The sequence below is a fragment of the Hesperophylax consimilis genome, chromosome 6, assembly GCF_061612785.1.
Source record: "Hesperophylax consimilis isolate HC1 chromosome 6, BYU_Hcon_1.0, whole genome shotgun sequence".
In the NCBI taxonomy this organism is placed as follows: Eukaryota; Metazoa; Arthropoda; class Insecta; order Trichoptera; family Limnephilidae; genus Hesperophylax; species Hesperophylax consimilis.
The window spans coordinates 32,768,950-32,782,485 of record NC_142841.1 but is presented as its reverse complement, the minus strand read 5'-3'; the positions used below and the strand labels follow the sequence as shown (position 1 = coordinate 32,782,485).

At 35.7% G+C, this 13,536-nt stretch overlaps 1 protein-coding gene across 2 annotated transcripts in view; it reads left to right on the top strand.

Moving 5' to 3' along the window:
- Positions 1-13,536, top strand: part of LOC149423225 (uncharacterized) — a 147,878-nt gene that overhangs the window by 70,873 nt on the left and 63,469 nt on the right. For both annotated transcript variants that reach the window (XM_089632586.1, XM_089632585.1), the window contains exons 3-6: positions 6,965-7,159; positions 8,160-8,276; positions 9,241-9,349; positions 12,932-13,055. In XM_089632586.1, the coding sequence (XP_089488712.1) occupies positions 6,965-7,159; positions 8,160-8,276; positions 9,241-9,349; positions 12,932-13,055 (545 nt within the window). The remainder of the gene's footprint in view (positions 1-6,964; positions 7,160-8,159; positions 8,277-9,240; positions 9,350-12,931; positions 13,056-13,536) is intronic.

Genomic DNA, 13,536 nt, shown 5'->3' with positions numbered 1-13,536 from the left:
CAGCACATTATAAATAAATTATGTTATCTGAAAATGCGGTATGCGAATGCAGTAATTTCATTAGATGACTATGCAATATTAGATTTCCTTTAGCGAATTCTGCATTCTTGCCGCCTTTTTTATTTATTATTTTTAATGTCAATACCGTACAACAGTCCCAATCGCTCTTAACCGTCTGGAGCCAGTGAGACTATGGCATCCCCAATTGGTGTATTTTGTGAGGCTGGAGGTATCGGGGAGATAGGGAGGAGTAAAGTAGGGAAGTACCTGGCTATTAAAATATGGTAACCAAACACTGCTAAAGCCATTTCAAGCAAAGTTTCTAATCCCTAATTTCTGAATGGTGATTTTACACCAGGGCGATACTGATAGTATATTGTACTCTGAAACGTGTCGCAAATATACCTACTATAGGGTGTATCGGCAAGTACCCGACAAACTTTAACCAGCTATTCCTCAGCACATTTGGAGTAAAAAATGTTATGGGCGCTTTGCTGTCCGGTAACATTTTTTTTTCATTAAAAACAAAAATTAAATAAAAAATCCACACTCCGTCACTGTCATTTGCATTGTTTCTCGTGTTCAACAGCTGTTATTAGCAAGTGTTTTAAAAAGTGTCCTCGCTCTTTCGTACACACTAAATAATAATAGTTAAAAATGAGACGAATGGTGCCGTGCCATTTCGTTGTGATTGTAAAAGCGCGCCAACGTAGGTACGTACGTACATTATTCAACGAAACTCACACAAAATATTGCCAGACGGGTTTTCAAACTTTGACAAAGGATAAAACATTGGTGACATGTGGTGAAAATATGAATAGTACATTTTTTATCAAAAAAAATGTTACCGGACAGCAAAGTGCCCATAACATTTTTTACTCCAAATGTGCTAAGGAATAGCTGGTTAAAGTTTGTCGGGTACGTGCCGATACACCCTGTATATTATTTTTAATGACTAAATTGTGAAGTAACCCAAATTAATTAAATAAAATTTTCTTGCGCGCGCTTGGATTTGAACCCGCGACCTTCGGATTGCTAGTCGAGAGCCTTAGGTTTAAGCCTAATCGTTTGTTTGCGGGTTCAATTCCTGTTGCAATTGATAAATAAATCACCGCTTTGTTAATTTTTATTTCAGTAAATTTATTTTGGTCTATCTATACCCTGTGGCTATGTATTTCTCGGGCGTCTCCGACTTCTTTCACCATTCACCACTATATAACACAATGTTACTGCTGAATAACTACATTCTTTCGAATTTAATTCGACTCCGTATCTCATTCCAGTGCACAGATATTGCGTTAAGTATTCCTCGGGCGTTCCCGACTTCTTCCACCATTTAAACCACTCTATAAACACTCTTGGCGCTAATAAGAACAAAAAATAGATGAACCGTCCTTACAAAGCCTTCGCGAGTGTCGAAAAAAACAATTATAAATATTAATAAAAAACAAAGTTTTCCTTTTTTAGTAGTAAGTGTCGTTATTGACTTGGTGAAAGACCATCATTCCGAATTGATACGTTGCGTTCCTTGAAATGGTATTAGCCGTGTTTGGTGACCAGATCTGAATACTTAGGTAATTTTAAATCTTGTTCTTCGTAACTCTCCTCTCCCTTGTGCCTCTCAACATTCGGCGTGTCATAGTCCAAACACTGGCGTCGGGACCCTTCTGTGGTGTTCACATAGAACATTAAGCTGAAACTTCAGACTGAAAACATAGCAGTTGAAATTATAAATATTAAAGTTGTTGATTTAAGTAAGGAAAATGTTTATTTATATCAAATACCTATGTAAATGTTTTCATGACAAAAAAATTTGTGTTGTGACAGCTATATACAGGTTTTCCAATAAGAGGTGTTATTTTGAATAGCCCACTATTTCGGTAGATGTTACTTTTGAAGCTGTCATTTTTTGACATTTGACAAGTAGAAACTACGCCATTAATAAAAATGGAACGATACATGCTTCAACAGCGCATTGAAATTATTAAAATTCACTTGAGTGAATCAAATGCAAATCATCTTGAGTGATGAGGCCCATTTCCACCTCGGTGGCTTCGTCAACAAGCAAAATTGTAGCATCTGGGACTCAAGAGTTATTGTTGAAAAGCCTCTCTATCCTCAACGTGTGGCTGTTTGGTGCGGTTTATGGTCCGGCGGAATCATTGGACCTTACTTTTTTTGAAAATGAGGCTGGAGTAACAGTTACGGTGAATGGATTGCGCTATCGAGAGATGATTAATGATTTTTTATGGCCGGAATTGGATGGTATTGATCTGGACAACGTTTACTTTCAACAAGACGGGGCTACGTGCCACACAAGCAACGAAACCATTGATCTTTTACGATTGAATACTAAAAGAACACCTCTTATTGGAAAACCCTGTATTATTTATCTTCTATTTATATAAAGAAATTTGATTGATTGTGACGGGCAGGCGACGTGGATTTTATTTTTATACATCTACAGTTTTGTTGCAAGACTGATAAAATATTGCACACTTGATCTTCAAAATAGGAGGCAGTTCACTGTCTGCATGGTATTCATACAAACCACCCCACTCCCTTTTCCCAACCCTTAAAGCAGAAATTTTTATACTTACATAAGAGGAAAATTACTGTATACATCTTATTTCTAAAAACTCGGATTAAGGCGAAGCGTAATGCCAAATCACTATTTTGATTAATCTTTATAACGAATTGGTGTACATTATGAAAACCAAAAAATATGCTTTAGTTGAAGGTTTTCCTATCGCTTCGCTTAAGTAGAATACAAATAAAAAAATAAATTACTCAATAAAAAAATATTAATGTAATCTACTACAAAAAATATTTTCTCAATTGAAATGTATGAACGCATAAAGGAAACATTTTTTTTAAAATACAGTTTTATAGCTAAGATTATCTGCGACAGTTTCACTTGATTAACTTTTTTGCTTTCTTATAAAATTATTTAAAAAATAAGTAAAAAACAGTTTTTTGCTTGAAATCGAACGTTTATAGACTCCGTTTGTCAAGCGATTTTAATGCCTATTACCTACGATATAAGGTATACCAATAATATACACATTTTTGGCTTGTAGGGCAACGCCGGGAACTTCAGCTAGTTATAAATAATACGGGCATGTGCCTAGCATGGTGGTCGAAAAATCCTCAATGCATGTAACAAACAATTCAATGAATAAAGAAAATTAAAAAAAAAAAAAAACACTTTGTGGTGTGACATTATGTGCACTTGTGCACCCTTGACGTGAGTTCATCACGGAAACGGTGCTATAATGATCCAAATATTATTATTATTAAATAAAACTAATTTAACTACTCTCTTTTTTTAACCGAATTTCTTTCCAATTTGAACATTTACTTGCCAAAAAGGCAGCTAAGAATTTACAAAGGGTGAAAGGTCTCTTGAAGAATGTTACTTTTGCAAATTTCTAGCTTCCTTTTTTGCTTATGACGGCGATGAAAACCATTTTTAAAAGTCAAAATATCCACCTCCCTTTATCTGAAGTTTTAGAGCAGTAGTGACGTCAGTTCGGCGAAGTTTCCGGCGGCAATAAGTTGGATTAGGGCCTGTCGTGGTGTCGTGCCTGATACTATGATAGTTTTTGAAACTCCCGGCACGAACCTTCATAATAATACACCAACCACTAATCGGATAGTAAAGTTATCCCTCACGTTCTCGCTGTCAGGAAATACTGGCGCAGACCAAATGGCAGGGAAACAAGTCATTTACGTTCTGAGAAAAGTGTATAATTATTGATGGCGTCAATTGCCTTGTGGGTTAACATCCAATTGTTGTTCGAAAAGTCATGCACTCTTTCAATATCATTAATTAATTTCTGGAGTAGGTACATCGACCAACATTTTAAAATTGACACCGAAACCAAAAAGATTGGTTTAAGATAACATTTATCAAAAATAAAAAGCATTATCACGCAGAAAAAGCATTTCTTTTTACCTTTTTTTGGTCTTCCAGTAAGTTCGTCCCAACGCTCACCACTAAATTTGTGAAGAATTTTTCAAATACGAAATTGGGGCAGTCAAATATTTTAGGTAGGGGCTCTCGCGGATTTTATCATGAACAATTTAAATCTATTGTGAAAATCAAAAAAATGTGTATATTTATATATGCCTCATATATGGCTTCAAGGCGACGTATAGTTAATGTAACAATATTTCATATTGCAAAACAATACGTCACGCAACAAATTACGACAACAATTTTGCCACAAAATGAACGATCTTCACTGGTTTCGCGTAGGTACGTTTTTAGAAGCTTGTACAGCAAGTTAACATCAATTTGGGGGTTAAACGCGACGCTAGTTATATTCTACGTGTTCATAGATGTATGGATGATTCAATCTAATATTGTATTTGTATGCCTTCCTTTTGAAAGAGTTGAGTTTTTTTACGGACAAAACTGTTTATTCATATTCATATTGCATATGTACGGGCGCAAACAAATAATGTGTCTTAATATTGTAAATCAATACCTCGCAAAAAGCCTATTTTAATAAAACAAATTAACTATCGCCATCTATGAAAACGTAGAATGTTAGGAGCGTCGCGTTTATGGTGCAGCCACACGCAAAGCTCACATCAACAGATAATATAAAGCACAATAGCGCTCGCCATACAATCCCATACAGACCCGACACACATAAAAAGATAACGCGCTATAAGTGTGGTTCTGAACTTCGCTAACCGAATTTATTTTACGTAACCGCTCCCGACGCGATATTTGAAAAGTTATGCGTCCCCCTCTCCGCCGTAAAAAGGAGAGGGGGTCATTTTAATTGCGGAGCTACCAACTAAGTTCCGTGTTCCCTTTGACAGCCATGACATAAGCAGCCTAATAATGCATTTCTTATTTATTATGTTAGCTCATATCGTCATGTGTGCTAGTAAATTTAGAAACATAAAAAAACTTTATTTGGCAAACATACTTAACATATATTTAAAATATAAATATAATCAATATTTGAATTTGAAGTAAACAAATTTTCGCCCTTTCAAAATTAATCATATTTTTAACTCAGTATGTTTATTTGGTAATATCATTCGGTTTTTTGATAAAGTTGGACGGCCCGAAACCTACATAGAGAAGCTTCTAGTTTGTTCGTTTGTTGATTGTTTTCAATTGTTTTACTGGGTAATCTGGTTTGCTCTCGTCAGCTCTCGTGCTCTCTTCTCGTTCCCTGCCCTGGTGTTGGTCCTTGCCGCCTTTGCCTTCGACATTTTTAGAAATCGACGTGAGCTTATTTTACAATAATTTATTATATGTCGCTTTCGTCGATCGGCATGCGAACTGCGAATTTCCTGATTCGACGGAGAGGTTATGTCAGGTTATGTGAAAATGCGCTATTTACGCGCAGATTGTTTAAAATCTAAACAGTTTATAAATAGCATTTATAATTATATAGTTGGCGGCATCATCATCTGAGGATGAGCTGTCCAACAGATCCAGCAATAGGCGACAAGTATCATCCATTTCGAAAACGTGCTCAAGCTGTCAGTAAGTAAAGTTGTCACTTTGACAGATGAAATTATGTTCCTCGGCCGCTCTCGAATTCAACTGACCCCCTCTCCTACCATAGGAAGAAATATTTGATAGCGTCGTGTGTCGGTAGAAAAGATGATGCGCTGTACATTAACTTTTGATGTGAGCTTTGCGTCTGGCAGCACCATTAACCTTAAGTTCAACTCTATATCTTGTGATGCGATGCTTTTCAGACTCACTATTGGTCGATAAATCAACAATTATTAAATCATGAGATTTTAGCGATAACTTTGTGCTCTGCTTTATATTGCAGAAAACTTGTATTTATATCTAGGCTTTCGAAGCGAGGCATCGTAATTCAATGGGAAGTTGTATTATGAAATTACTCTTAGGCGGAGTTAAATTAAGATTGAAATTAAGTACGGGAGGGCTAATCTATTGTTATTAAATATCGATGCTGGAGTACCTAGGTCATTTCCTAAAAAACATCGACTAAATTAGTTCAACTGCGAGGAATACGTTGGCTAGAACATATTATGCATTGTTGGCCAAAAAGATTCAAATATCGAATTTGCAAATGCATGTAATCCGATGTCTACTCTTTGGCCAGACTTGGCGCAGCCCTTATGCCAGAGCTAATCCTATCGTGGCATTCACATTTAGATGTCGCCCTGTCCATCACAAGTCACGAATTTGATTTTTTTAATGTCTATTCAGTTGGGAAAAACGAAGGCTTACCAAGTTTTCCCGAAAAATGTAGTAAAGCGAAAAATTTTAAGGTCGATTTTAAATTCAGCGTTCGGAATAATGTGACGTAGGAACTAGGTACCCATGTAGGTAGGTACATGAAAATTGAAAGGGGAAATATATTTATTTATGTTTTAGACGTAGACTAGGCATTAGCCTAGTATGGTAGTTAAAAAAAAATGTAACATGTAAACATTTATTAAATAATAAATTTTTTAAAAAAGGTACCTACCACTTATTTGAAATTGGTTGAGCACAAATAATTAATGTGAAATAACCTCAAGGAAACAATAATAAATTAGTTGATAATAAATTTCAGGAGATGCTTTTTACGTGTGCGCGAGTTTGAACTGATGCATTAAAAACCCAACAAAAATAGTAATTGACTTAAATTAGAAAGTTATTTACCAATATTACTTTTATCTGTGTGACTCACAAAATGACCTACATTTTCTTACTCCATGAAAAGGCGTGTCCTTGCAAGAAGGTTATAACGGCTATTAAAGTTTAATTGATCAAGTTGTTAAATTGCACCTTATGATAGGGCACATTCAGTTTTATGGGCTTTGTTTATGGTTAAAGCTTCCAAACATGTCGTAAATTATTACTTCTGAAAGTTTACGAAATCTCTTGTCATTCCGTGATAATATCGTTAGATGTCTCAAAGTTTGTATTGTTTCAGTTAAATTCACAAATATTTTGTTGTTATTTTTGCAGATGATAAAGAAGTGGGTCCTTGCCACGCCACCGTGCAGTTCATCGTGTACCTGGTGGAGAGTAGTAGCGGACGCCACAAGCGCGAGTCGCGCGCTCTGCGCTCCTGGTTCAAGGCCGCCCTGCCGCCGGACGAGCGCCACCGCAAGGCGCAGGACTTCTTCAGGGACCTCGTGTCTCCGCCTGACTTCCCCAGAGGTAATTACTCCACCCAATCACACTAACTTCAGCGATCCTCATATGCCAGTTTCCTCAAGGACACCTCGTTTCTTGATGTTGAACATTGAACGTACTCTAGGCAAAGGCGGCGAAGTTGGTGTTACTTTGAAAAGACCTTGAAAAAAGTTTCGGCAAGATTGACATCGATGAACTTCTAAATAAGTTAGATGCTGCGTTTGGTTTTTCCATAAGATTACTCTGTTTTTTGGTTCCTATTTCAGAAATCGTAAACAGTAGAACAGTTCGTTTTATATAAAGGTTCTACTTCTGCCGAATTCTTGATTCACTCTGGAGTTCCTCAAGGGTCTATCTTGGGTCCACTTCTGTTCCTGATTTTCACTAACGATAATATAGGTACTGCCCATTCGCAATATTTAATGTTAGCAGGAGACTTAAAACTATACCGTATAATCAAGAACCTTATCGAATGCGTTCTTCTGCAAATTGACATAGACTCCATCGCAAATCTGTCAAAAATAAAGCTTCAGTATACCAAAATGCAATGTCGTCTCATAGACAAGAGCGAAACAGCTGATCATATTTGAATATTTAATCAACGGTACTACGAAAGATCTAGGATTTATTTTTTACTACACTTCATACTAAATTTATCAACAGTACTTATTCAAAAAAATTGATAATATTAAATTATAACCTGTAGTGTTGTAATATTATGTGGGTACATTAATTTTTTTTTCTTCTTTTTTACAAGACATTCCCTCCAGGGATAGATTAATTAAGCAAAACAAGTATGTGCTTGAGGCTTCAATGAAAGGGGCAGCTTTTGACATTAGCATCTAAAAAAAATTATTTATGTTATTTTGAAAATTAAAATCGTAATATCGAAAACATAAATCTGGAGGGCGAAGTTGGGCGGTAACTCGCATTTTGTAATTTTTGTAAATGCCAAGTGTGAAAGATGTCCTATCAATACCTCTATTCCTAAGGGAGCAAAATATTAACCGAATTTATTTTTCAGATTATGTCGGATTCATCAAGAAAATAATGAAACTAATGCAACACGAATACACTTCCTTACAAAGACTTGAAGTAGAACTGACACAATTAGCAGAAGCCACACCCCCTCCCAGACCTCGTAAGTATTTCAAATTGATCAATATGAAATAGACGGACACCGTCAAAATTAAAATGATTTTAAAATAATATAATTTCCATGTAAATACATACTTTATATGTATATATTTTTAAAAGATTTCTACTTATCGAGGAAAATTTATACTTCAAAAAATGCCTCCAGACGGGCTGCACAACGCACATGAGCCGCTCCCAGCAATCACATAAATAATTAAGCATTCAAATAGGCAAAATAAAGTGTATAAAATATGGTTTACTATATATATCAATCTTCAAGTACTTTTTAACTTACTTGCTGGTTGGGAGTGGCTCACGTGCATTGTGCGGCCCCTCTGGAAGCAACCAATGCGTTGTTTCTTATCAAAATCGATTTTATGTGTAAAATATTGTATGTTTTTGTATTATGACCATCTCTCTTATTTGTTGTATTTTGTAGCGGGTAGTTACAAGATAATACACTTGGGGAAGGTGAATGGCACAAAGGGTACTTCTATTATTCTTTGTTTGCTTAACATGTGTTGCTGATTTTTAACCCTTTTGTATTCTTCCCTTTCTGCGTGATCTATAAAATTAAAACTAATGATATTTTCAAGGTATTTTTTTAACCTAATAAAGCACTTTTTACTGTTTTCTGTGAGTTTTGTTGTTTATAATAACAACAGTAAACCGGTTTTTTATGTTGCTTGAATACTGAAACAATTCAAAACATTTCCCTATAGTCAGTGTCTGCATTGCACTTTTCGCATTTTAAAACATCACTGCTAGAGACATCTGTTATGTTTAATAGTAACTCTTTTCACTTCGAAGTGCATCTAGTTCGACACAATACCAATAGATGGCACCCATATAAAACTTAGTGTTTTTGCATTTTGATAGAAATATTTTATTTTAGATTTTTATAGTGGCATTTTTTAATAAAGTAGATATTTTTTGTGGTATGTTAATATACATTTGATTACTTCTAGTGTCTGTGGATGAGACCTTTGGACAAATCATCATCATAACAGTGAAAAAGGTATTGGAACTCATTGAAGCCGCATATCCTAATCCAATTACGCCAAAAGATATCGCAAGGTACTTATTTTAAATATTATTATAACAGATTAAATAAACAAAATAAAGAATGTCATATTTATATTTACTAAACAAACGACAATACTTACCTGAATAATTGAGACCAGAAGATGCAAAACCCGTTCTGGAAATTTCTGCTGGTTTTGATACACCCACAAAAGAGAACTTGAAGTAAATTGAAAATAAATATTTTTTGCTAAATATCAAAAGAATAATGTTTAATTATTTTGCATATAAGGTATAATTTTTTTTTTAAATTCATTCCAAAAACTTTTTATTGACCATCTTGAGATTTCTGAATCTACTCTGTATCTTTCAAGTTCACCAACCAGTAAGTTTGTGGTTTAACCTTTCCTTGCCGGTGCTGTCAACTGAGTAAACATCGTCTCTAATTACTAAAATATCTCTGTAAATATACTAAACACAGAGTTCACATTTTAGGCATTCCTCCGCAATACATTTAGGGATTTCTAAGTTACCACGTGATCTTGATCGGTTACTTATTTTTGTAGAAATTGTATAATTGAAATGGTCTTTATGAATTTGCAAAATGTATTCTTTTTGAAAATTTTGTTTAAGCTAATAACCCTAGAGCTAATCAGCTGCGAGTTGGAAATATCTATGGTTTTCTTAGGATGGCTTTCAAAATTAACCTCTTAACCTTTTCTCCAAGCGAAAGGTTAGTTTTGAAAGTCCCTCCCCAACCGATTACACCATATTATAATATAGATTGGACAATAGAAAAAAATATTATTTTATTATTTTTTTGGTAAACTAATGTTTTTTTAGACAAGATTTTTTATGCATAGCACAAAGGGTAACAATTATTTTCATAAGCAATAATTATTAGCCTGAAACACTCATCCACATTGAAAAATCTCCTGATAAAAGATACATGATGCCAACGGGACTTGAACCCGTGTCCTTTCGATTTCCGGTCGACAGCTCTGACCACTGAGCTATCAATTTGTCTCGACGCCATCTAGTGAGAGAGTTAGCACTTACAATGCCTTTCTCATATAAAATAAAGTTGGTTGTTTCAGGTGAAAAAAATGTAACAAGCACTAATAATTGTTGAATGAAACACTAGTATATATTGAATTATTTCGCGGATAAGAGATAAGCCGCCATAGCTCAGTGGTCAGAGCTGTCGACCGGAAATCGAAAGGACACGGGTTCAAGTCCCGTTGGCGTCATGTATCTTTTATCAGGAGATTTTTCAATGTGGATGAGTGTTTCAGGCTAATAATAATGGCTTATAAAAATAATATTATTTTAATCATACTGGATTATAGGATGGTTCTTAATCTAATGAAAATGTAAATTAGTTTTCTTACTCGAGTTACAGTATTTTTTATTTGCTTGCTCCATCTTGTTTGACTGTCAACTATAACACCCAGATACGCTATTTTTGCACATTATGGGTGAACATTTCACATGGTTGGAAGAGTGGATTTTAATTGTAACATTATTTTCGACGTTTTTTTCTTTCTATGAGAATTTATATGTTTTCTCAGTATTTAGTGATTTAGTGATAGGCAATTTGCTATCCTCGCTGTTTCTTCCTATGTTTTTCCTTTTGTTATCAGTACAGTGTCGTCTGCATACGATATGATATCTCCAACTATTGGGGGTGTGAACATTTTATTTACATAGATACTAAAAAGGTTTGGACCTATGACAGTTCCTTGCGGTATGCCAAATATTATTTATTTTGACATATTGGAGTATCACTTTTAAATAATTTTGGAACCACGATATCGCTTTTATGTATTGCATGAAATAATTACATTACATGAGGATTTTTTTAACACCTTTAGGGAAGGGAATACTGGTTTGTGACGTGGCTAAACCGGCGGCAGGGACGTATCGAAAGATTCAGAGTAGGCCCCCCCCTGGGCAGGTTATGCAATTCCATGACTCAATTAACTTCTTGGCTAGTGAGATTTTGCGAACTGTAATGTTTATAGGGAGTAAGTTTTTTTCCCTTGGAGTATCACTGTTTAACCAAATTTAAAAAATCAAACAAATTATGTTTCACTTTTGAAAAAACCATGTCGTTCATATTCCTTGAAGACTTTTTTAGTTGAAAGGCAAGATTCATTTCATTTATACTTGCCAAGAGGTTAAATAGGTAACTACAGTGGTACCTCGACATACGAGTTTAATTCGTTCCGCAACCTTGCTCGTATCTTGAATTACTCGTATATCGATGCAGATTTCCCCATACAAAACAATTAGACTACCATTAATCCGTTCCAACCCCCAAAATGTCACCCCAGTTATTTTTGTCACGTGGTTTTGAATAATAAAAACGTATTTATAAATGACAAATATTTATTGTACAAAAACAAAAAAGAGAATGTAAATAAATAAATTAGATATCCTTACTGGTCTTTGCCTTTTTCGCTACATTTTTCTCTATTTCACCTGTAGGCCGTTTAGAAAAAAATATGTCCAAGGAGGTTTGTTTCTTCCTCCCTCTCAGAATATTCCGGAAATGAGTTAGGCAAGTGTCATTAAAAAGATCAGATGCACAACCTGTTGCAACTTTTTCTGGGTGTTTCTTTTCCACGAACTGTGAAACTCTCTCCCACATTCCTAAGATCTCCTTTATCTCACTTGTAGAAATAACCTCCTCCTCATCTGACTCCTCGAAACCAATTTCTTGCATAACATCCGTATACTGCTGTGACTATAACTCTTGTATCTCCTCAGTCGTCAGTTCCTGGGTGTGCTCCTCGACGAGTTCGTTCACGTCTTTCTCTTCCACCTTTAGACCCATGGATTTCCCCAGAGACACAATCTCCTCCTCTACTGACATACCGGGTTCCAATTCTTCGTAGATCCTTTCAGCTACAGCTTCAGGCCACAGCTTTTTCCATGCAGAGGTCAAGGTCCTCGTTGTAACACCCAGCCAGGCCTGATCGATAATTTTTAGGCAAATCGCGATATTAAAGTGGTCCTTCCAGAACTCTCGAAGGGTGAGGTTTATGGCCGACCTGCTAAACTGAACTCGTATATCGAATTTCGCTCGTAACTCAAAGCAAAAAATTACTCGCTCGCCGGCTCGTATCATCGTTGCATTTTTATCATTCAAATTTAAGATTGCCCATGTCTATACGGTGTAAAGATAGGAGAACTACATCGCCACCCGGTTAGGCAGCTTTGAGAGGCAGGTTAAGGTAGGGGATGAAGGAAGGGGTTTATTAATGCGAGTCTTGAAGAGGCCCAGTGTATACGAAGGAGGAAAGCAGATGCCGGTAGCTAGTTCCACATGCGAGCCGACTTACACAAAAATAAGTCAGTAAAACAACCATGTCCGTCGAGTTTCCCATATGTGCACCGGTGCACAGGGATCAATGCTGCTAGCTCCTATTTTACACTGAATATTCTTCCACTGGTGAGCAGCTTTCAAGATCTTGCATATTATCATCAAAAATACTAATTTCAGTTTTCCGTGCATCTGTAACATAAAAAAATTATTTTTTTGACATTTATGATGATGAATTAAATTTCTCCGCATTTCAAACATAACTAAAACACGCTGTTAACTAGTGTTTTCTGTCCTTCTTATATCAGTGGTCACGGGTGGTCAGAAGAAGAGGTTGCCCAATGCCTGCAGGAACTGGTACAGCGAGGAGAGGTGCGAGCCCTGGAGCACGGAGCCTTCACCAGACACCATGAGACTGATACACATGTTCAGGTTTGCTTTATTTTCATATTATCCATTCTTCGGTCTTTCCTTGAGGATTGTGGGTCAGTGGCGGCTTCTAGTCACAAAATAAGTGGCGCACCAAAAACATAGTCAGTCCCTAAGCCGGGTACGGAATAAAATACTACCAATTTTGAAACCTATACACATCATCACATGAAAACATCTGTCATTTGCCTTTGCCGACAACAAATTATCAAAAATACAACATAAGAAATTCACACATTCACAAAACAGTCTTTTTTACCAATATTTGAAATACAGTCAAACTTGGTTATAACGAGCACGAGGGGACCGACTAAATTTGCTCCTTATAGCCGTTAATCGTCATATCCAAACTATGTTTTTTTAAAGTCGTATGTACCTACCTACCTCTACTATCAATATATTCCCAAAAGTAAAGTATATTTTCAAAATAGGAGTATGTATTACTTAAGAAAATAATTTGAAAAATATACATACTTTAATTACT